The sequence below is a fragment of the Scyliorhinus torazame genome, chromosome 5 (genome assembly GCF_047496885.1).
Source record: "Scyliorhinus torazame isolate Kashiwa2021f chromosome 5, sScyTor2.1, whole genome shotgun sequence".
Taxonomy (NCBI): Eukaryota; Metazoa; Chordata; class Chondrichthyes; order Carcharhiniformes; family Scyliorhinidae; genus Scyliorhinus; species Scyliorhinus torazame.
This window is the reverse complement of record NC_092711.1, coordinates 74,834,506-74,855,651: the sequence shown is the minus strand read 5'-3', so window position 1 is coordinate 74,855,651 and position 21,146 is coordinate 74,834,506. Positions and strand designations below refer to the sequence as shown.

At 49.3% G+C, this 21,146-nt stretch overlaps 1 protein-coding gene across 3 annotated transcripts; it reads right to left on the bottom strand.

Annotated features, from left to right (window-relative positions):
• Window positions 1-2,971: 2,971 nt before the first annotated feature.
• Window positions 2,972-10,769, bottom strand: LOC140418469 (uncharacterized). Of its 3 annotated transcripts, XR_011945069.1 has the most exons (3): window positions 10,331-10,745; window positions 5,089-9,697; window positions 2,972-4,293 (listed from the first exon to the last, which is right to left on the bottom strand). XR_011945069.1 is itself a non-coding variant. In XM_072501936.1 (2 exons), the coding sequence occupies exon 2, from the start codon at window positions 9,245-9,247 to the stop codon at window positions 7,796-7,798; it is 1,452 nt and encodes a 483-aa protein (XP_072358037.1). In that variant the 5' UTR covers window positions 9,248-9,697; window positions 10,690-10,769; the 3' UTR covers window positions 2,972-7,795. The 3 variants fall into 3 exon arrangements, 2 of the variants coding, with proteins under 2 accessions (XP_072358037.1, XP_072358036.1); XM_072501936.1 differs by having other exon boundaries at window positions 2,972-9,697; window positions 10,690-10,769; XM_072501935.1 differs by having other exon boundaries at window positions 2,972-9,697.
• Between the last annotated feature and the right edge of the window lie 10,377 nt (window positions 10,770-21,146).

The following is a 21,146-nucleotide window of genomic DNA, read 5'->3' as shown; positions in this document are numbered from 1 at the left end:
GAGTTTTAACCAGTTACAACCTGAAAAAACACACCATTCACTAAGGGGAGAAACCATACATGTGTTCTGTGTGAGGACCAAGCTTCATTTGATTGTCTAAAGAGGAAATGCACAAAGACACTGACTCCATGGAGATACCGTGGAAACATAGAGATTGTGGACATTGGATGCTCAACAGTTCAATGAGAATCGAGCCAAAGGAGGAAAGGGTTAAGTATCAGAGACAAGTTGAGCTCTGAGAGAGCATGATGGAAGATAGCAGGAAAAGAGGGAAAAGATGTGAGTTCAAAATTTGGACAAAAAGGACTTTCGAGGCAATTTTACTGAGTGGTTGCGTGGAAGACGAGCAGCAGAATCAGCTGATCGGATTGTTTCAATGGGTGGGGTTTTCCAGTCCTTCCTGCTGGCTGGATCTTCCAGTCCCACAGATCTCTCAGTCTGCTGTTCTGGTTCACTGATTGTCTCATTGGGTTCACTGTACGCCTCTTGGGGTCTGTGAAAGAACTCCCGGAACCTCATTCGTCTGATGAATTCTCTGGAGCGGAAAAACTGCGACATCATCTTTGCAGCCTTCAACACGTTATCAATGAAGACGAATATCTTGCCAAGGCCCCCCCCCCCCCCCCCCCCCCCCACTACTTGCTTTCAAACAACCGCGCAACCTCAAACAGACCATTGTTTGCAGCAAACAACCTCTGCAAGACGTGCCAGATCATCATCATGGGTACCACCATTACTCGCAGGAACACCACCCACCAGGTACGCGGTACATACTCGTGCGACTCGGAACGTTGTCTACCTCATACACTTCAGGTAAGGATGTCCCGAGGCGTGGCAGATTGGCGAGACCATGCAGACACTGGATGAAATTACTGTGAAAAGCCCCTAGTTGCCACATTCTGGCACCTGTTTGTGTAAGCGGGTACAGGAATTGAACCTGCGCTGCTGGCCTTGTTCTGCATCACAAACTAGCTATCTAGCGCACTGAGCAAAACCATCACGTGACATTCGCCAAGCAGGAATGTTCCCTTCCAGCCGGGGAACACTTCTGCAGCCAAAGGCAATCAGCCTCTGATCTTCAGGTAAGCATTCTTCAAGGCAGCCTTCAGGACACATGGCAATGCAGAATCGCTGAACAGAAACTGATAGCCAAGTTCTGCACACATGACTACGGCCTCAACCTGGACCTTGGATTCATGTCGCATTACATTCACCCCCCACCATCTGGCCTGGGCTTACGAAATCCTACCAACTGTCCTGGCTTGATACAATTCACACCTCTTTAACCTGTGATTATCCCTCTCTCCAGTCGCACCGCCTGGACCTGTAAAGACTTAATTACCTGCAAAGACTCGCATTCAAAGTTCCATCTCGCATCATTGAATTTTTCTATATCTGTGTTTGTGGAACCCACCTCTTCATTCACCTGTGAAAGGAGCTGCGCTCCGAAAGCTAGTGATTCGAAACAAACCTGTTGGACTTTAACCTGGCGTTGTAAGACTTCTTACCGTGCCCACTGTCCATGTGGAGTTTGCACATTCTCCCTGTGTCTGCGTGCGTTTCACCCCCACAACCCAAAAATGTGCAAGTTAGGTGGATTGGCCACGCTAAATTGTCCCCCCCCCCCCCAATTTAAAAAAATAAATAAATTAATGAGAAGCATTTAATGCTTCTGCCAGTTTCAAACATTTTGCACGTTAGGCGAATGTGATGACTGCTACACTACAGAAACAGCTGGCAGCACAGTACCCAATGGCCTTGTGCAACGTTCAACTGCACAGTCTTGCTGCAGATTTCAATGGTTGGGCTGGGAGGCCGTGTCACTGATTACATGAAGACAGCTGTTTCTTTAAAACAGATGACTCAACTTGTAAGACCATAAGATATAGAACTTACATTGAACTTTAGCATTTGTTCAGTAAATATCTAACGGAATAATGCTCTCTGTTCAATCATTAATGCCTCATTCTTATCTTCCTACAGAAGATTTCCCCCGATTTTACTCAATATTTGTTTCATTATTCAATGTTGAACATCAGTATATTTATTTGTTATATATGACTTCATTTTCAATTGAATAGCTTTCAAGTCTTCACTCTGAATAACTCTGAAATATGCACCATTGAATTGCAAACATGACTGATCAAGAAAAGAAAGCTTGTCACTGGGTAATACAAATCCCATGAATCTTTGTTCAGTTTGACCTCAGACAGCTATTAAACAAAGTCAAATATAGTTAAATGGAAGTGACTTGAGAATTGTCTGTTGCTTATATTTGACCCCTCTGTGTTTTGGTGTGAGACATTCTGCCGCCTAAATCCCGTTCATGTATAAGAAAGGAGGGGTGACAGCAAATCCGCACTGAGCCTGGATTTCCTCATCTCCCTGAGTGGCTTTTCCTGTTTCTCCATCATTAAGGCCGAATCTTTCAAAAAGGTGTTTTAGTTAAATCTCTGCTATTTCCTTCAATTCAGTTCTGTCTATATGAGCACACATCACCATTCGATATGTTTTGACTGCTGATTAAAATGTTAATCTGCGTCTACAAAGTCATTAACTTCTTTTGTGAACTGAGCAAACTGCCAAGATCTGCACTTTATTTTTTCGTGTATGGAACGGTCTGTCTGGACTGTACGCAGAACAATACTTTTCACTGTACTCGGTACACGTGACAATAAATCAAATCCAATCAAAGAGACAGTTTCTTACTAGTCTTCAGATTGAACAATGAGCCTTCTAAAAAATTAAAAGTGGGAGGTGGGGGTCAGTGGCTGGACCAGCATTGACTGCTCATTCCAATTGCCCTTGAACTGCGTGTCTTGTGAGGCTATTTCAGGGGACACGTTCAAGTCAACCACAACATTGCTGTGGATCTGGAGTCACGTGTAGGCCAGGCCACGTAAGGAGAGCAGATTTCCTAAAGGACATTAGTGAACCAGACGGGTTTTTACAACAATCCACAATGTCATCATTAGACTTTTAATTTGAGACTTTTATTCAATTTCAATATCTGTCGTAGCCAGATTCGATCCCAGATCCCCAGAGCATTAACCTGGGTCTCTGGATTACTAGCCCAAATATTCTTGGCAGAATATGATGTCTTGTAACTTCTCAAAAATATGAAGCAATTTACTTTTTCAAACAAATTCTGATAGCTCTGCAGTTTCTGGAAACATTTTGGTTGATAATGTTATTTAAAAAAAAATAAAGATCTAGTCTTTATAATACACCAATTCATCAATGATAATCAATGTTCATGACTGAATAATCATTCATTTAATTATTATTTTTTGCTATGAAATCAATATATAGTTGATATAGAAGAGGTACAGAAGGTGAAATGGTTGCAGGAAGCCACATGTTCGAGGTATAAAAGGGCTTCCTTGACCTTGTTACTAATGACAGTGAATATACTATGAAAATAACATTTTTAAAACTAAATGTGATTACACATGCGTACTTACAACTTCCTACATTACAACAGTGATTATGATTCAAAAGTACTCCATTGGCTTGAAAACACTTTTGGAGGTCCAGTGGGAGTGAGGTTTTATAGAAATGTACACTTGTTCTAATTGTTCGCAAATTAGGATATATTACACTCGGTGTCCTCATCCGAATCACTGATAAAGACTGAGTCTTAATTTTGTGTAATAATCATGGTGTTGACACCATTTTGAATACTCTGTGAAGCTCCAGACACACCATGTGCACAATTATTTGTTGTAAAACACAGCGGGTTGTTGTGATTTGGAATGCACGGTCTATAAATGGAGCTGGAATCTCATTGCACTGTAGCTTCCAAAAGGGAATTTGGTACATTCTGAAAAAGAAAACAAATTAGTCGAACTTTGTGATTAAATGGGTCGCTGTACAAAGAGCTGGCATGGGGAAAATGGGCCAAATAGACTCCTCTGTGCTCTAGCAGCCTTGTGTACATGTAAAACGAGTGGTAACGACCTGGAACCTACTGCCTATGTGGGTAGGAGATGCAGAGATGACGGAAGGATTTCAATAGGAAATTGGACAGGCACTGAGAGAAATAAACCTACAAGGATTTGGGGATAGAACGGGGCAATGGGCAGACTGGCTTCCTCCACAGGGAGCCGACACGGTCCCAAAGGGCTGAATGGCCCCATTCCCCACCCTCCAGGAACAGTGATCTCAGGAGAGAAATTCAGCTGCTCCAGTCACTCTAATTAACTGGAGTCCCTTATCCCTGGTCCCATTCTTGTAAATGTCCTCTCCACCCTCTCTCAGAACTTCACATCTTTCCTTTAGTGTGGGGCCCATCTAGGATTCAAAGAACAAAGAAATGTACAGCACAGGAACAGGCCCTTCGGCCCTCCAAGCCCGTGCCGACCATACTGCCCGACTAAACTACAATCTTCTACACTTCCTGGGTCCGTATCCTTCTATTCCCATCCTATTCATATATTTGTCAAGATGCCCCTTGAATGTCCCTATCGTCCCTGCTTCCACTACCTCCTCCGGTAGTGAGTTCCAGGCACCCACTACCCTCTGCGTAAAAAACTTGCCTCGTACATCTACTCTAAACCTTGCCCCTCTCACCTTAAACCTATGCCCCCTAGTAATTGACCCCTCTACCCTGGGGAAAAGCCTCTGACTATCCACTCTGTCTATGCCCTTCATAATTTTGTATACCTCTATCAGGTCGCCCCTCAACCTCCTTCGTTCCAGTGAGAACAAACCGAGTTTATTCAATCGCTCCTCATAGCTTATGCCCTCCATACCAGGCAACATTCTGGTAAATCTCTTCTGCACCCTCTCTAAAGCCTCCACATCCTTCTGGTAGTGTGGCGACCAGAATTGAACACTATACTCCAAGTGTGGCCTAACTAAGGTTCTATACAGCTGCAACATGACTTGCCAATTCTTATACTCAATGCCCCGGCCAATGAAGGCAAGCATGCCGGATGCCTTCTTGACTACCTTCTCCACCTGTGTTGCCCCTTTCAATGACCTGTGGACCTGTACTCCTAGATCTCTTTGACTTTCAATACTCTTGAGGGTTCTACCATTCACTGTATATTCCCTACCTGCATTAGCCCTTCCAAAATGCATTACCTCACATTCCATTCTAGAGGGATAGAATTGAAAAGCATGGAGGAAATGTTCAACTTGTTTAGAACCAGGGTGAGGCTATACCGGGAGCACTGTCAACATTGGCGATCTCCATTTAGATAAAGGAAATAAGAGGCACTGGAGAAGGTGCAACAAAGATTCATAATATACAGAACTGAGAGCATTTAACACTCAGGAAAGGCTGAGACTTTTTTTCTGGGAAAGAGAAGATTGATGGAAATCTTTAAGATTATGAAGAAGTTCAATAATCCAATAGGAATTTCAGTAGAAACCTTTTTACCCAGGAGTGGTGAGAATGTGCAACTTGCTACCACAGCGAGTGGTTGAGGCGAACAGCATGAATACATTGAACAGAAAGCTAGATACATACATGAGGGAGAAAGGAATAGAGGGAGATGCTGATGGGGGGAGATGTAGAGGGGTGGGCAGAGGATCATGTGGAGCATAAACACTGACACAGACCATGGCTACCCTCAGCTGTTATGGGAATTTAACCTGTGCTGTTGATGTCACTCAGCACAAACCAGCCATCCAGCCAATTGAGCTAACCGATCCCCCAAGTAAATCTGTAATAATTCCGTAAATATTAGTGATTGCCTGTCTCCCACCATACTATTTAATGTAGTTTCCCAGTGCACCTCAGATAACTTGCCCCTCATACCCTGATAGTTTTCTTCTGTGAGAAGCATCAAGATAAATTAAACAAAAGAACAATGTAACCACCATAGCCCATCTTCATGGCAATATGGCATGATTTTGGGGGCTTCCAAACAGAAATGGTAATGAAACATCTTCTAACCTCCAAACACTCTTTCGCTCTGATCCTTATGGAATGTGCAACCAAATATTAGCTTGAAGGCTCAGAGAGAATCAGCCCACTGGAGGCGAAGTCGTGAGACCGGCCAGTCCAGCAGAAAGAAACCCTCTGACCATCCCCATTGACCAACAGAATGAACAAAATGCAGTCCTGGATGTAATTGAGAACAGAAACAATAACAGCAGAATCCAATCCCTGTAATCACTTGTGAACCTGTTGGTGTTTCAGAAAGTGCGATGAATTACTAAATCCCTTCGCACATTGAGAGCAGGTGAATGGCCTCTCCCCAGTGTGAACTCCCTGGTGTGACTGCAGACGGCATAACCGAGTGAATAGCGCAAATAAACGTAAGCGGGTGTGAGATAATCGGGTTTATGGAGACATGGCTGCAGGATAACCAGGGATGGGAATTTAATATATTCAGTATTTAGGAAGGACAGACAAAAAGGAAAAGGCAGTGGAGTGGCAGTGCTGGTTAAAGAGTAAATTAATGCAATAGTGAGGAAGGATATTAGCTCCGACAACGTGGAATCTGTATGGGTAGAGCTGAGAAACACCAAGGGGCAAAAAAAATAAGCGGGCATCGTATATAGACCCCAAACTGCAGTGGTGATGTTGGGAATGGCATAAAACAGGACATTAGGCTGATTGGAAAAGTATCTGTAGGTATGTGAAGAGAAAAAATTGGTGAAGACTAATGTACATTCCTTACAGTCAGAAACAGGGGAATGTATAACAGGGAACAAAGAAATGGGTAAGCAAATAAATACATAATTTGGTTCTGTCTTCACAAATGAGGGCTTCGACTTTGAAGTTCCTGCAGATTGGAGGGTGGCTTATGTAACCCCACTATTTAAAAAGGGAGATAGAAAGAAAACAGGGAATAATAGACCAGTAAGCCTGACATTGGCAGTAGGGAACATTCATGGATTTATGAAGGGGAAATCATGCTTGACAAATCTACTGGAATTCTTCGAGGGTGTAACTGGTAGAGTTCACGAGGGAGAGCCAGTGGATGTGGTATATTTGGACTTTCAGGTGGCTTTTGACTAAGTCCCGCATAAGAGATTAGTGTGTAAAATTAAAGAACATGGCATTAGGGGTAGTGTATTGAGAAGGATAAAAAACTGGTTGGCAGACAGGAAACAAAGAGTAGAGATTAATAGGTCTTTTTGAAATTGGCAGGCAGTGACTATTGGGGTACCACAGGGGTCGGTGCTAGGACCCCAGATATTCACAAGATATATTAATGATTTTTCTTTTTAAATTTATAGTACCCAATTTTTTTTTCTAATTAAGGGGCAATTTAGTGTGGCCAATTCACCTACCCTGCGCACCTTTGGGTTCTGGGGGTGAGATTCGCGCAGCAAAGGTTTACCAGACTGATTCCTGGGATGGTGGAACTAACGTATAAGAGATTGAATCAGTTAGGATTGTATTCACTGGAGTTCAGAAGAATGAGGGATCTCAGAGAAACCTGTAATATTCGAAAAGGACTTGACCGGGGAGATGCAGGATCGATTTCCCCGATGGTGGGAGTAAACAGAACCAGTGGTCGCAGTCTGAGAATACGAGGTAGACCATTTAGACAGAGATGAAGAGTAATTTCTTCAACCAGAGAGTAGAGAGTGGTGAGCCTGTGGAATTTGTTCCACATGAAATAGTTGAGGCCAATACATTAGGTATGTTTTCAAGAGGAATTTAGAAATAGCCCTTAGGGCGAAGGGATCAAAGGATATGGAGACGAAAGCGGGATTAGGCTATGGAGTTAGATGATAAGCCATGATCATAATGAATGGTGAAGCAGATCGAAGGGCCAAATGGCCTCATCCTGCTCCTATTTTCTAAGTTTCTACGTAATCCCTGCCCACACTAAGAGCAGGTGAATGGTCTCTCCCCAGTGTGAACTTGCTGGTGTGTCTGCAGAGTGGATAATTGTGTGAATCCATTCCCACAGAGGGAGCAGGTGAATGGCTTCTCCCCAGTGTGAAGACGCTGATGTTTCCGCAGGATGGCTGAATCAAGAAATCCCTTCCCACACTGAGAGCAGGTGAACGGCTTCTCCCCAGTGTGAATTCGCTGGTGTGTCTGCAGGCTGGATAAATCACCGAATCTCGCCCCACACTGAGAGCAGGTGAATGTCTCCCCAATGTGAACTCGCTCATGGTTCCGGAGGCTGGATAACCTAGTGAATCCATTCCCACACTGAGAGCAGGTGAATGGCCTCTCCCCAGTGTGAACGCGCTGGTGTGTCTGCAGACTGGATAAATCATTGAATCTCTCCCCACATTGAGAGCAGATGAATGACGTCTCCCCGGTGTGAACTCGCTGGTGTGTTTGCAGACTGGAGAAATCACTGAATCTCTCCCCACACTGAGAGCAGGTGAATGGCCTCTCCCGAGTGTGAACCTGCTGATGTTTCCGCAGGTTGGATAAAGCACGGAATCTCTGCCCACACTGAGAGCAGATGAATGGCCTCTCCCCAGTGTGAACTCGCTGGTGTGTCTGCAGACTGGATAACTGTGTGAATCCCTTCCCACAGACGGAGCAGGTGAATGGCCTCTCCCCAGTGTGAACCCGCTGGTGTGTCTGCAGGTGGGATAACCAAGTGAATCCCTTCCCACACTGAGAGCAGGTGAACGGCCTCTCCCCAGTGTGAATGCGCTGATGTTTCCACAGGGTGGATGAATCAATGAATCCCTTCCCACACTGAGAGCAGGTGAACGGCCTCTCCCCAGTGTGAACTCGCTGATGTTTCCGCAGGGTGGATGAATTAATGAATCCCTTCCCACACTGAGAGCAGGTGAACGGCCTCTCCCCAGTGTGAATTCGCTGGTGTTGCCGCAGGGCGGATGAATCAATGAATCCCTTTCCACACTGAGAGCAGGTGAACGGCCTCTCCCCAGTGTGAATTCGCTGATGTTTCCGCAGAGTGGATGAATTAATAAATCCCTTCCCACACTCAGAACAGGTGAACGGCCTCTCCCTAGTGTGAATTCGCTGATGTTTCCGCAGGTTGGATGAATCAATGAATCCCTCCCCACACTGAGAGCAGGTGAATGGCTTCTCCCCAGTATGAATTCGCTGGTGTGACTGCAGGCTGGATAAATCAGTTAATCCCTTCCCACACTGAGAGCAGGTGAAAGGCATCTCACCAGTGTGAACTCGCTCGTGTCTCTGCAGGTTGCCTAATCGAGTGAATCCCTGCCCACACTGAGAGCAGGTGAATGGCCTCTCCCCAGTGTGACTGCGTCGATGGATCTCCAGCTCAGATGGGCATCTGTATCCCTTCCCACAGTCCGCACATTTCCATGGTTTCTCCATGTTGTTGGTCTCCTCGTGTCTCTCCAGATTAAACAATCAGTGGAAGCCTTGTCTACACACAGGACATGTGCACTGTCTCTCCTCACTGTGGTGTGATGTTTTTTCAGGCTGTGTAACTGGTTAAAGCTCTTTCCACAGTCAGTTCAATGGAACACTCTCACTCGGGTGTGTGTTGCGTGGGTCTTGGTGCTTTTCCAGTCACACTGATGTTTCCACAGTCCGTTCACTGGAACACTCTCACGCGGGTGTGTGTTGTGTGGGTCTGGGTGCTTTTCTAGTCACATTCACGTTTATAATCTTTTGAAGCCGACAGATTGGACAAACATTTCTCCTTCTCGCCAATGATATTCAGAACCCGATGATATCTAGTTCAGAAGGAATCGAGTGAGTTTGTCACATCGAGACGTGATGTTTGAGATTTCTGTCTATAATTCCTCCTCTTCCAATATCCTTTGAAAACAATTTACAAAAGTCATTGGTTAGTACAGGATAGAAATTCAGAACAGACAATTCTAGTTCCGATGAAACATTATTTCCTCTCTCATTCTCCAAAAGCTGTAAATTTCCATCCCACACAATCACCCTCCATTCTCACTCTGCTGCACCTAATATTTACCCTCCCAATTCTCCTGAAGGGCTGATTCATGTTGATTGACAGATCCAAGCTCAGCTCAATGCTTCCTGACCAGGACACAGAGATTATAATATGAGCAAGTAGGCTATTCAGCCCACTGCGTCTTCTCAACCATTCAATGCGATCCTTGGCCGATCTATCCCTCGATATCTTCAATATCTAGAAACCTATCAATATTTGTCTTGAACATACTTGGGGACTGAGGCTGCACATTCCTCTGGGGTAGAGAATTGCAAAGCTTCACCACATCCTCGAGTGAAGAAATCCCTCCTCATCTCAGCTTTCACTCTATTTTCCCCATAACCCTTCACTCCATTGCCAATAAAATATCTGTCAAACTTGTGCTTCAATATATTCAATGACCCCCAGATACAACTGGTCCCTGTGGAAGAGAAATCCAAAGACTAACAACCCTCTGAGGGAAGTCTGTAACCTTCCTCTTCATTCACCTGATTAAGAAGCTGCCCTCTGAAAACTCGTGATACCAAATAAACCTGTTGTTGTCAGACTTCCGGAGCCCAGCCCCGTCCAACGCGCCATCTCCACATTCTGAACAATGGGGAACAAGCTCCTCCCACTCATTGAAACATCGCCCCCGACAAAGATGACACACGCGCATGCGCCCTGATGCACATCCAATAAAGATGGCGGCCGTTAACTCGAGCCGAAGATGAGGAGCTGCAACCCCGCTCGGTACAAACTCGGTCCCGTAAACTATTCCGAGGTTTACGATTGCAACAGCTTTACACAACGTTTCCGCCCACTCCCGCGATTTCTTGCTTCCTCCATCGTTTCAAATGCCTATTACCGATTTCGAAAATGAAAAAGCCGCCCTTCCGCACCGCCATTACCCACACTGCGCATGCTTCAATCGCAGCGGACCCGCCCCTCATTCACTCCGATTGGTTGGAAGACCAGCCGCTCCCATTCGGTACTTCAGCCCCGCCCCTGCTATTGGACCAGGGCTGCCGCCAATTATCCGGGCATTGTGACAGTTGGAGACGGCGAGAGCGGCTGATTGATCAATAATAACATTGTTTCACATTGGGCTCTGCAGCGCCCTCGGGATTTGTAAACCCCGCCCCCCGGCACTGACCTCTCACCTCACAATGCCCGGACAATGATTGACGGCAGCTCCGAACAATAGGAGAAGAAGGGGATTGCTGGAGGACCGAAAGGGAGTGAGTGGTCCTCCAACCAATCAGTGACTGAAGGGCGGGGCGCCGATCCTCACAGAAGAAGCAACCGCGCAGGCGCACGTGCCAACTCAAAGAAAGGTTCCTCTCCTCAATTTCTTTTTTTTTAATGTGTTTATTTAAATTTTCCAACAAAATTTTTAACAAACCCACCCCCATAACAAAAAGAAACGCAAACACAAGTCAAAAATTATACAAAACTTTTACATTGGGTTTCCCCATATACAGTCACACCCCCATATGACATTCAAAGCTACCCGTAGGGAAGCCCCCCCCACCCACCCGAATTCACCCCTGGAAAGAGAGCATCTTAATAACCCATACACCCAAAATCACCCTGTCCTGAGTCCCCTGTGCCGGGAGCAGCTGGAATTCCCTCACCTGCCGCCTCACAAACGCCCTCACTTGCATATACCTGAAAGCATTTCCCGGGGGTAACCTAAACTCCTCCTCCAGCGCCCCTAGGCTCGCAAACGTCGCATCTATAAACAGGTCCCCCATTCTTCTAATCCCTGCCCGATGCCAGCTCCGAAATCCCCCATCCATCCTTCCCAGGACGAACCAATGGTTCTCCCGAATCGGGGACCAAACCGAGGCTCCCACCTTGCCCCTGTGTCGTGTCCACTGCCCCCAGATCTTCAACGTCGCCGCCACCACCGGACTTGTGGTGTACCTTGTCGGCGAGAGCGGCAGCAGTGCCGTCACCAGCGTCCTCAGGCTCGTGCCCACACAGGACACCATCTCCAACCTCTTCCACGCCGCCCCCTCTCCCTCCATTACCCACTTACAGATCATCGCCACATTGGCAGCCCAATAATAGTCGCACAGATTCGGCAGAGCCAGCCCTCCCTGTCCCTACTACGCTCCAGAAACACCCTTTACCCTCGGGGTCATACTTGCCCACACGAAACCCATGATACTCCTACCTACCCGTTTGAAAAAGGCCTTGGGTATCATAATGGGAAGGCACTGGAATACAAAGAGAAACCTCGGAAGGACCATCATTTTAACCGACTGCACCCTGCCCGCTAGCAAGAGTGGCAGCACATCCCATCTTTTGAAATCCTCATCCATCTGCTCCACCAGCTGCGTCAAATTGAGTTTGTGCAGGGCCCTGTCACAAGTAGGCTTACTTTAACACTGCGATGAAGTTCCTGTGAAAAGCCCCTAATCGCCACATTCCGGCACCTGTTCGGGTACACAGAGGGAGATTTCAGAATTTCCAAATTACCTAACAACGTGTCTTTCAACTTGTGGGAGGAAACCGGAGCACCCGGAGGAAACCCACGCAGTCACGGGGAGAACGTGCAGACTCCGCGCAGACAGTGACCCAAGCCGGGTATCAAACCTGGGACCCTGGAGCTGTGAAGCAACAGAGCTAACCAGCGGTTTCTGAGGCACGTGGGACTGTGGGTAATCTGGCTGCCAATTCAGACCCAATTCTCAATTAATCTTTGAATCTGGAGAAGTAAGGATGAGATTTGGCTGACCGAGATTGTAAAATAAGCATCATCAAGATCCATCTCCTACCTGCTCTTTCAGAGGGTCAGAGCAGACTTTATAATTCTGCTGTAGTAATACACTGTTGTTCTGCTATAAATAAAGTCAGCAGAGTGCCAGATGACCATCGGCTGCTCTCCACTTTGAGGGGAAGAGCTGACTGGTGTAACCTGAGCAACACCACAACTCAGGCGAGGGGCAAGGTTGAGAAGGCTGGCCTTCTGTACGAGAATTGTAGATCATAGAATTTACTGTGCAGAAGGAGGCCATTCGGCCCATCGAGTCGACACGACCCTTGGAAAGAGCACCCTCCCCAAGCCTACACCTCAACCCTATCTATGTAAGCCAGTAACCCCACCCAACCTTTTTGGGCACCAAGGGCAATTTAGCATGGTCAATCCACCTAACCTACTGCACATCTTTGGACTGTGGGAGGAAACCGGAGGAAACCCACGCAGACACGAGCAGAACTTGCAGACTCTGCACAGACAGTGACCCAAGCCGGGAATCGAACCTGGAGCTGTGAAGCAACTGTGCTAACCACTGTGCTACCATCCACGCTGTTGACCTTGCTGTGCACCATGAACCAGCTGTCCAGTCAACTGAGCTAAACTGGCCCAGCTAGCCATTCAGCTATGCTTTGTACCTGAATGGGAATTATCAGATATTTTTACCACTGTGAGCTTGGGTTGTGGATTTTAACTTCTTCACTCTACTCTGTTCATGTTGATCTTCTCAAGCAGGGCTGCTTGTTGAAGAGAACTTTGCGAGATACAGTGACAGTGATTATGGAATATGAAATGAAATGAAAATCGCTTATTGTCACGAGTAGGCTTCAATGAAGTTACTGTGAAAAGCCCCTAGTCGCCACATTCCAGCGCCTGTTCGGGGAGGCTGGTACGGGAATATGTGTGTTTCCTCACAAACTAAGTGAGTTTGTGACAGTAACTCATAATCATAGCTACTGCAGGTGAGTCTCTGGCTACAACTGTATTGAGAAGAAAGAAATTGGAGAGGAACATTACAGCCAGCGTGACAGCAGTAGATTACAGGAGGATGGTTTGGTCAATGGTGTCAAAGGCGTAGACAGGCCAAAAAGAACAATAAAGAACAGATAATCCTTGTCAAACTCACATTGGATTCAATATGTTACTTTGATAAAGAGCTGTTGCAATGCTGTGGCATAGGCAGAAACATTACTGGGGAATTCAAAATATAGAATTCCTGGGCATGGATTTCAGAGATGACAAAACTTTGGAGAGGAAAGGTCGGTTAGAAATAGGGCAGTAGTAATCAGGAATTCTTTTTGAGGATGGGTGATAATGATGATTTAAAGTCAAGAGGGACAATAAATGAAGAGGGAGAGAGATCGAACCATCAACAATATCAGCAAACATGGGGAAGTTGGGAGATCAGGGGTTTACTGGGATTAGAACAGGAGGTGGGTCTCATGGTCATAATGAGACCTGAGATGGAATGCGGGATATAGGAGAGATCTAGAGGGTTCAGATGTTTGTTAAGGGGGATCTTTAGAGGCAGTGTGGCACAGTAGGCCAGTGCTAGGGAAACAGCAGAGGCAGCTGACCGGAAGCTCTCAAGGAAACAAGGGATGAGGAAATTGGCAAAAGAAGCTTATTTTGTGTTAGAGATTTCGAAAACACTCATCACATTGCATTTAACACAAGGATGATTTATTTGACATTTATCTTTAATATTAGTACCTTTAAGGGCGCTGAATGATTAATATCAGCCAATAAATATGGTTCAGTGCTGGATGCGAGGAGCAGCAAAATCCTAATCAAATTTGTTACTTGCGAACTCGCTGGTGACTCAGCAGGTTGGATAATTAAGCAAATCCCTCCCCTTATTCAGAGTAGATGGAAGCCTCTCTCACCAGTGCATATTCACTAGTGCAAAGGCATTGCAGATGAATGGGTAAATCCATTTCCAAACTCAGTTTAACGTTGTTTCCCCAGTTCAAATCTGCAATGATTTCAGATGGTTTTCTCAACCCAAATGGTCTCGTCAGTTTGAGCTTGTTGATGAGACATTGGTTTCTGGGCACTTGAAAGGTCTTTCATCTTGATGAACTCGCTGGTGTCTCAGCAAGCTGGATGACTGAGTAAATCCTTTCCCACACTGAGAGCAGTTGAACGGCCTCTCCCCAGTGTGAACTCGCTGGTGTGTCTGCAGATGGAAGGACCGCGTAAATCCCTCCCACACTCAGAGCAGATAAATGGCTTCTCCCCAGTGTGGAATTGTTGGTGTATCATTAGGCTGGAGGACTGAGTGAATCCCTCCCCTTGCTCAGAATAAGTGAACAGTCTCTCCCTAGTGTGCACTTGCTGGTGTTTCAGCAAGGTACATAATTGAGTGAATCCCTTCCCACACTTAGAGCAGATGAATGGCTTATCCCCAGTGTGAACTTGCTTGTGCTTCAGAAGGCTAGATGATTGAGTGAATCCCTTCCCACATTCGGAGCAGGTGAACGGTCGCTCCCCAGTGTGAACCTGTTGGTGCTCCAGCAAGTTGGATGAATGGGTGAATTCCTTCCCACAGTCAGGGCAGGCGAACAGTCTGTCTGCAGTGCGAGTTCGCTGGTGTACAGTGAGGTCAGATAATGTCTTGAACCCAGACCCACAGTGAGAGCATCTGAATGGTCTCTCGTCACTGTGAACACGTTGATGGGACTTCAGTTACCAGGAACATTTATAGCACCTCCCACACTCCAAGCATTTAAAAGGTCTTTCCCCATTGTGAAGCTGCCGGTGTGTCAGCAATGTGGATGAAGAAGTGAAGTGCTTCCCACACTCGGAGCAGTTAAACAGTCTCTCCCCTGTGTGAACCCGCTGGTGTGTCAGCAGGTTTGAAGAGTTAATGAACCCTTTCCCACACTCTGGGCAGATGAATGGTTTGTCCCCAGTGTGACTGTGCCGATGGGGTTCTGCATCCTGTCCCACCCTCATTTCCATGGTTTCTCCCCAGTGTGGCTGCACTTGTGTTCTGCCAGGCCAGGTGATTGGCTGAAGCCTCATCCACACACAGAACACGTGTACGGTTTCTCCCCACTGTGAATGGGGCTGTTCTCTTTCATCTTCAAAATCCGATATTCACGTTACAGCAGGTTGAGAAATTCTGTCAGTACCTGATGTGAAGCTTTAATTTCCTGATTGAAAATCCGATCCTTCGAACACCCTGTGAAACTGATTGAAAACAGAAAATAGGGGGTGAGAGAGAACCCACAAAAACACAAAGGCAGGTTGTGAAATTGAGCTGAATGAATGTGGTTATTTGTGGGGCCGGCTCTGGGAAAAAGCGACCGTGAAAACAGCTGGATTGTCATAAAAACCCAACTGGTTTGTTAATGTTCTTCAGGAAAGGGAACCTACCACCCGGTCTGTGCTGACACAGGAAACTGGTTTCTATGGGTGAAGAGAGGGAGGGGGTGGGGGTGAGGGAGATTCGAGGTTGGACTTAAACTGTGGAATTTCCTCTGAACAACCTCTCCACATCACTTTCCTTATTAAGATGCTCCTTAAAACGTATTTCTTCTGGCCCAAGGAGCGGCGATCTGGGAGGTCTGGCAGAAGGTCTCGGAGAACGAGGACGAGATCCTGGGCCTGGCGGTGAAGGTGGAGGCAGACGAGGTGCTTCACAAGAAATGGCAGGCGACGTTCGAGGAGATGGAGAACCGGTCGAGGCGGAAGAACCTGCGGATCCTGGGTCTCCTGGAGGGGCTGGAGGGATCGGACGTGGGGGCCTACGTGGTCACCATGCTGAATTCGCTGATGGAAGCGGGGGCCTTTCAGGGGCCCTTGGAGTTGGAGGGGGCCCAACGAGTGCTGGCGAGGAGGCTCAAGCCCAGCGAGCCGCCGCGGTTCCACCGGTTTGCTGATCGAGAGTGTGTGTTAAGGTGGGCCAAGAAGGAGCGGAGCAGCAGGTGGGAGAACGCGGAGGTCCGGATCTACCAGGATTAGAGCGCGGAGGTGGCGAAGAAGAGGGCCGGTTACAACCGAGTGAAGGCAGTGCTGCACAGGAAGAGGGTGAAGTTCGGTATGCTGCAGCCGGCGCGTCTGTGGGTCACCTATAAGGACCGACACCATTATTTTGAGTCCCCGGAGGAGGCGTGGGCCTTTGTTCAGGCCGAAAAACTGGACTCGGACTAAGGGTCGGGGATGAGGGATCGTGGTGGAGGGATGGTTGGGGATTGTTGTGTTGTGTTTCGAGGGGGGCTTCTTTGTTTTTCGGGGGTTAATTGGGCGTTGTTTTGATTAGGTCCGCTGGGTGGGCTCGTGGTGTGCGGGGGGGGGTAGGTAAATTGCTTGGTGATTTGTTGGCCGGTAGGGGAAATGGGTCCCCGCAGGGGGGGGTGAGGGGGGGGGGGGGTGAGGCACCTGAGTTGTGGGTAGTGGGACTGGGCCTGGAAAGGGAGCTGCGCCAGAGGAGGCGAGGCCGGGCGAGTGGCAAGCGCGGGCTTTTTCCCGCGCATAGGGTTGAAGGGGCGGGGCCAGAGCTGGGAAGCGCGGGCTTTTTCCCATGCTGGGAGTGGAAGGGGGAGGAGGAGAGCCTGCTGGTGGACAAAGGGGGGTGGGGTGGAAGTTCCATACTGGGGGGGGGGGGGTCGATGGAGTGGCGGGAGTGGCTGGGGTCAGCAGACTTACGGGAGTGCACTGCAGCTTAGGGGGGGGGGGAACCTAGCTGGTTGGGGGGGGGGGGGGGGAGGTTGCTGCTGGAATGGCCAAGAGGGAGCTGCAGTTGGTAGAGGAGGTCGGAGCGGTGGTCTGCTGCTGTGGGGAACGAGTTGTCTGGGGGGTGCAGGCACGTGGCTGGCCTCGGAAGGGCGATGGCTAGTTGGTGGGGGAGGGGGGTGAGTAGCCCCCTGATCCAGCTGATAACCTGGAATGTAAGGGGACTGAATGGGCCGGTCAAGCGGGCCCGGGTGTTCGCGCACCTGAAGGGGCTGAAGGCGGATGTGGCTATGCTTCAGGAGACGCACCTGAGGGTGGCGGATCAGGTAGGGTTGAGAAAGGGGTGGGTAGGGCAGGTGTTTCATTCGGGTTTGGATGCAAAAAAATCGGGGGGGGGGGGCGGTGGCGATCTTGGTGGGGAAGAGAGTGTCGTTCGAGGCGTCGAGCATCGTGGCAGACAATGGCGGTAGGTATGTGATGGTAAGTGGCAAGCTGCAGGGGGAGCGGGTGGTGTTGGTCAATGTATACGCCCCGAATTGGGATGATGTGGGGTTCATGCGGCGTTTGTTGGGCCGGATTCTGGACCTGGAGGCAGGGGGCCTGATAATGAGGGGGGATTTCAACACGGTGCTGGACCCGGCACTGGATCGCTCTAGGTCGAGGACGGGCAGGAGGCCGGCGGCGGCAAAGGTGCTGAGGGGGTCTGTGGACTAGATGGGAGGGGTGGGCCCATGGAGGTTTGTGAGGCCGGGGGCCAGGGAATTTTTATTCTTCTCCCACGTCCACAAGACCTACTCTCGGACTGACTTTTTTGTCATGAGCAGGGTGCTGATTCCGAGGGTGGAGGATACGGAGTACTCGGCGATAGCCTTTTCTGATCATGCTCCGCACTGGGTGGACCTCGAGTTGAGGGAGGAGAGGGACCAACCCCCACTGTGGCGCCTAGAGGTGGGGTTGCAGGTGGACGAGGAGGCCAGCGGGCGGGTCTGGGGGTGTATAGAGAGGTACCTGGAGGCTAATGACAATGGGGAGGTGCAAGTCGGGTCTGGGAGACGCTGAAGGCGGTGGTCAGAGAGCTGATCTCCATTAGGGCACATAAGGAGAGGGGGAAGAGGAGAGAGAGGGAGAGGTTGGTGGGGGAGATGGTGAGGGTGGACAGGAGGTACGCGGAAGTCCCGGAGGAGGGATTGCTTAGGGAGCAGCGCAGCCTCCAGGCGGAGTTCGATTTGTTGACCACCAGGAAGGCCGAGGCGCAGTGGAGGAATGCGCAGGGGGCAGTATAGGAATACGGAGAAAAGGCGAGCTGGAATCTGGCGCACCAGCTTTGGAAGCGAGAGGCAGCTAGGGAGATCGGGATGGAGGAGGGAACACGGTGCGAAGTGCGGTGGGTAGCAATGCGGTCTTCAGGGACTTCTACGGGGAACTGTACCGGTCTGAGCCCCCACTGGAGGAGGGAGGGATGGGTCGCTTCCTGGACTGGCTGAGGTTTCCGAGGGTGGAGGAGGGGCAGGTGGCGGGGTTGGGGGCGCCGGTTGGGTTGGAGGAGTTGGTCAAAGGGATAGGGAACATGCAGGCAGCGAAGGCACCGGGGCCTGATGGGTTCCCGGTTGAATTTTACAAGAAGTATTCGGACCTGCTGGGCCCGCTGTTGGTAAGGACCTTCAATGAGGCAAGGGATGTCTAGAGCACTGATTTCCCTAATCCTGAAGCGGGACAAGAATCCCCTACAGTGTGGGCCATATAGGCCGATCTCACTCTTAAATGTGGATGCAAAGATTTTGGCCATAAGGATAGAGGACTGTGTGCCGCAGGTCATACACGAGGATCAGATGGGGTTCGTGAAAGGGAGGCAATTGAATACTAATGTACGGAGGCTCTTGAATGTTATAATGATGCCGGCGATGAAAGGGGAGGCAGAGATAGTGGCGGCAATGGATGCGGAGAAGGCCTTTCATAGGGTGGAATGGGGGTACCTGTGGGAGGTGTTGAAAAGGTTTGGGGAGGGGTTCGTCAGGTGGGTGAGGCTGCTATATGAGGCCCCGGTGGCGAGTGTGGCCACGAACAGAAGGAGGTCAGAGTATTTCCGGCTACACCGGGGGACGAGGCAGGGGTGTCCCCTGCCCCCCTGCACTTTGCGCTGGTGATTGAACCCCTGGCCATGGCGTTGAGGGAGTCGAGGAACTGGAGGTGGCTGGTGCGGGGTGGGGAAGAGCATCGGGTGTCGCTCTATGCGGATGATTTGCTGCTATATGTGGTGCACCCGGTGGGGGGAATGCCGGAGGTGATGAGGATCCTTAGTGAGTTTGGGGATTTCTCCAGGTACAAGCTCAACATGGGGAAGAGCGAGTTGTTTGTAGTGCACCCAGGGGACCAGGAGAGGGGGATAGTTGAGTTCCCGCTAAAAAGGGCAGAGAGGAGTTTCAGGTACCTGGGGGTCCAGGTGGCTAGGAGCTGGGGGCCCTACATAAGCTTAACTTCACAAGGCTTGTGGAGCAGATGGAGGAGGAGTTTAAGAAGTGGGACACGCGCCCGGCGAACCATGTCCATATATTTTGGTCATGCCCGGCACTGGAGAGGTTCTGGAGAGGAGTGGTGGGAGCAATATCTCAGGTGGTGAAAGTCCTGGTCAAGCCAAGCTGGGGGCTAGCAATATTCTGAGTAGTGGACGAACTGGGAGTGCAGAAGGCGAAAGAGTCCGGCATTCTGGCCTTTGCGTCCCTAGTAGCCCAGCGAAGGATCTTGCTAATGTGGAAGGAGGCAAAGCCCCCCAGCGTGGAGGCCTGGATAAATGATATGGCTGGGTTCATAAAGTTGGCGAGGATTAAGTTCGCCTTGAGAGGGTCTGCGCAGGGGTTCTACAGGCGGTGGCAACCGTTCCTAGGCTATCTCGCGGGACGTTAGAGGATGGTCGGTCAGCAGCAGCAGCAGCAACCTGGGTTGGGGAGGAGCTGCCTGGGGGTGTGGATGAGCAAGAGACAACATGAAGAGTCGGGGAAACTGGCACGTATGGGAGAGAGCCCGTGTACAAAGCTAGGTAAATAAATTATTTTGCCACGTATATATCTTGCTCCGTGCAATTTCTCGTTTCTTTTTTTTGTTACGGGGGGGGGGGGGGGGGGGGGGGGGTTATTGTTTGTAAGGGAGAAAAATTGTGTTAAAAACTTTAATAAATATTTAAATTTAAAAAAAAGAGGTGGGACGTGCTGCCACTCTCCCTGGCAGGTAGGGTGCAGTCAGTTAAAATGACGGTGCTCCCGAAGTTTTTGTTCCTGTTCCAATGCCTGCCCATCCTGATCCCTAGGGCCTTGTTCAGGTGGGTTAACAGGAGCATTATGGGGTTTGTGTGGGCGCAGAAGACCTCGAGGGTGAGAAGGGTGATCCTGGAGCGGTGCAGGGGTTGGTGCTGCCTAACCTCTGTGGGTATTATTTTGCCGCCAACGTGGCGATGGTGCGTAAGTGGGTGATGGAGGGGGATGAGGCAGCATGGAAGAGGCTAGAGCTGGCGTCCTGTGTGGACACGAGCCTGGAGGCGCTGGTGACGGCACCGCTGCCGCTTCCTCCAACGAGGTCTACCACGAGCCCGGTGGTGGCGGCTACCCTCAAATTCTGGGGGCAATGGAGACGTCAGAGGGGGGAGGTGGGGGCCTCGGTGTGGTCCCCGATACGGGGGAACCACCAGTTTGTCCCGGGGAGGATGGACAAAGGGTTCCTGAGTTGGCACAGGGCAGGTATTAAAAGGATGGGGAACCTGTTTGTGGACGGGAAGTTCGCGAGCCTGGGTGAGCTGGAGGAGACGTTTGGGCTCCCCCCGGGGAACACCGTCAGATATATGCAGGTTAGGGCGTCTGTTAGGCGGCAGGTGGTGGAGTTCCCACTGTTGC

Bases quoted from the DNA above. Each gene is read 5' to 3' on its own strand.
- LOC140418469 (XM_072501936.1), bottom strand. From the start codon at position 9,247: ATGGAGAAACCATGGAAATGTGCGGACTGTGGGAAGGGATACAGATGC.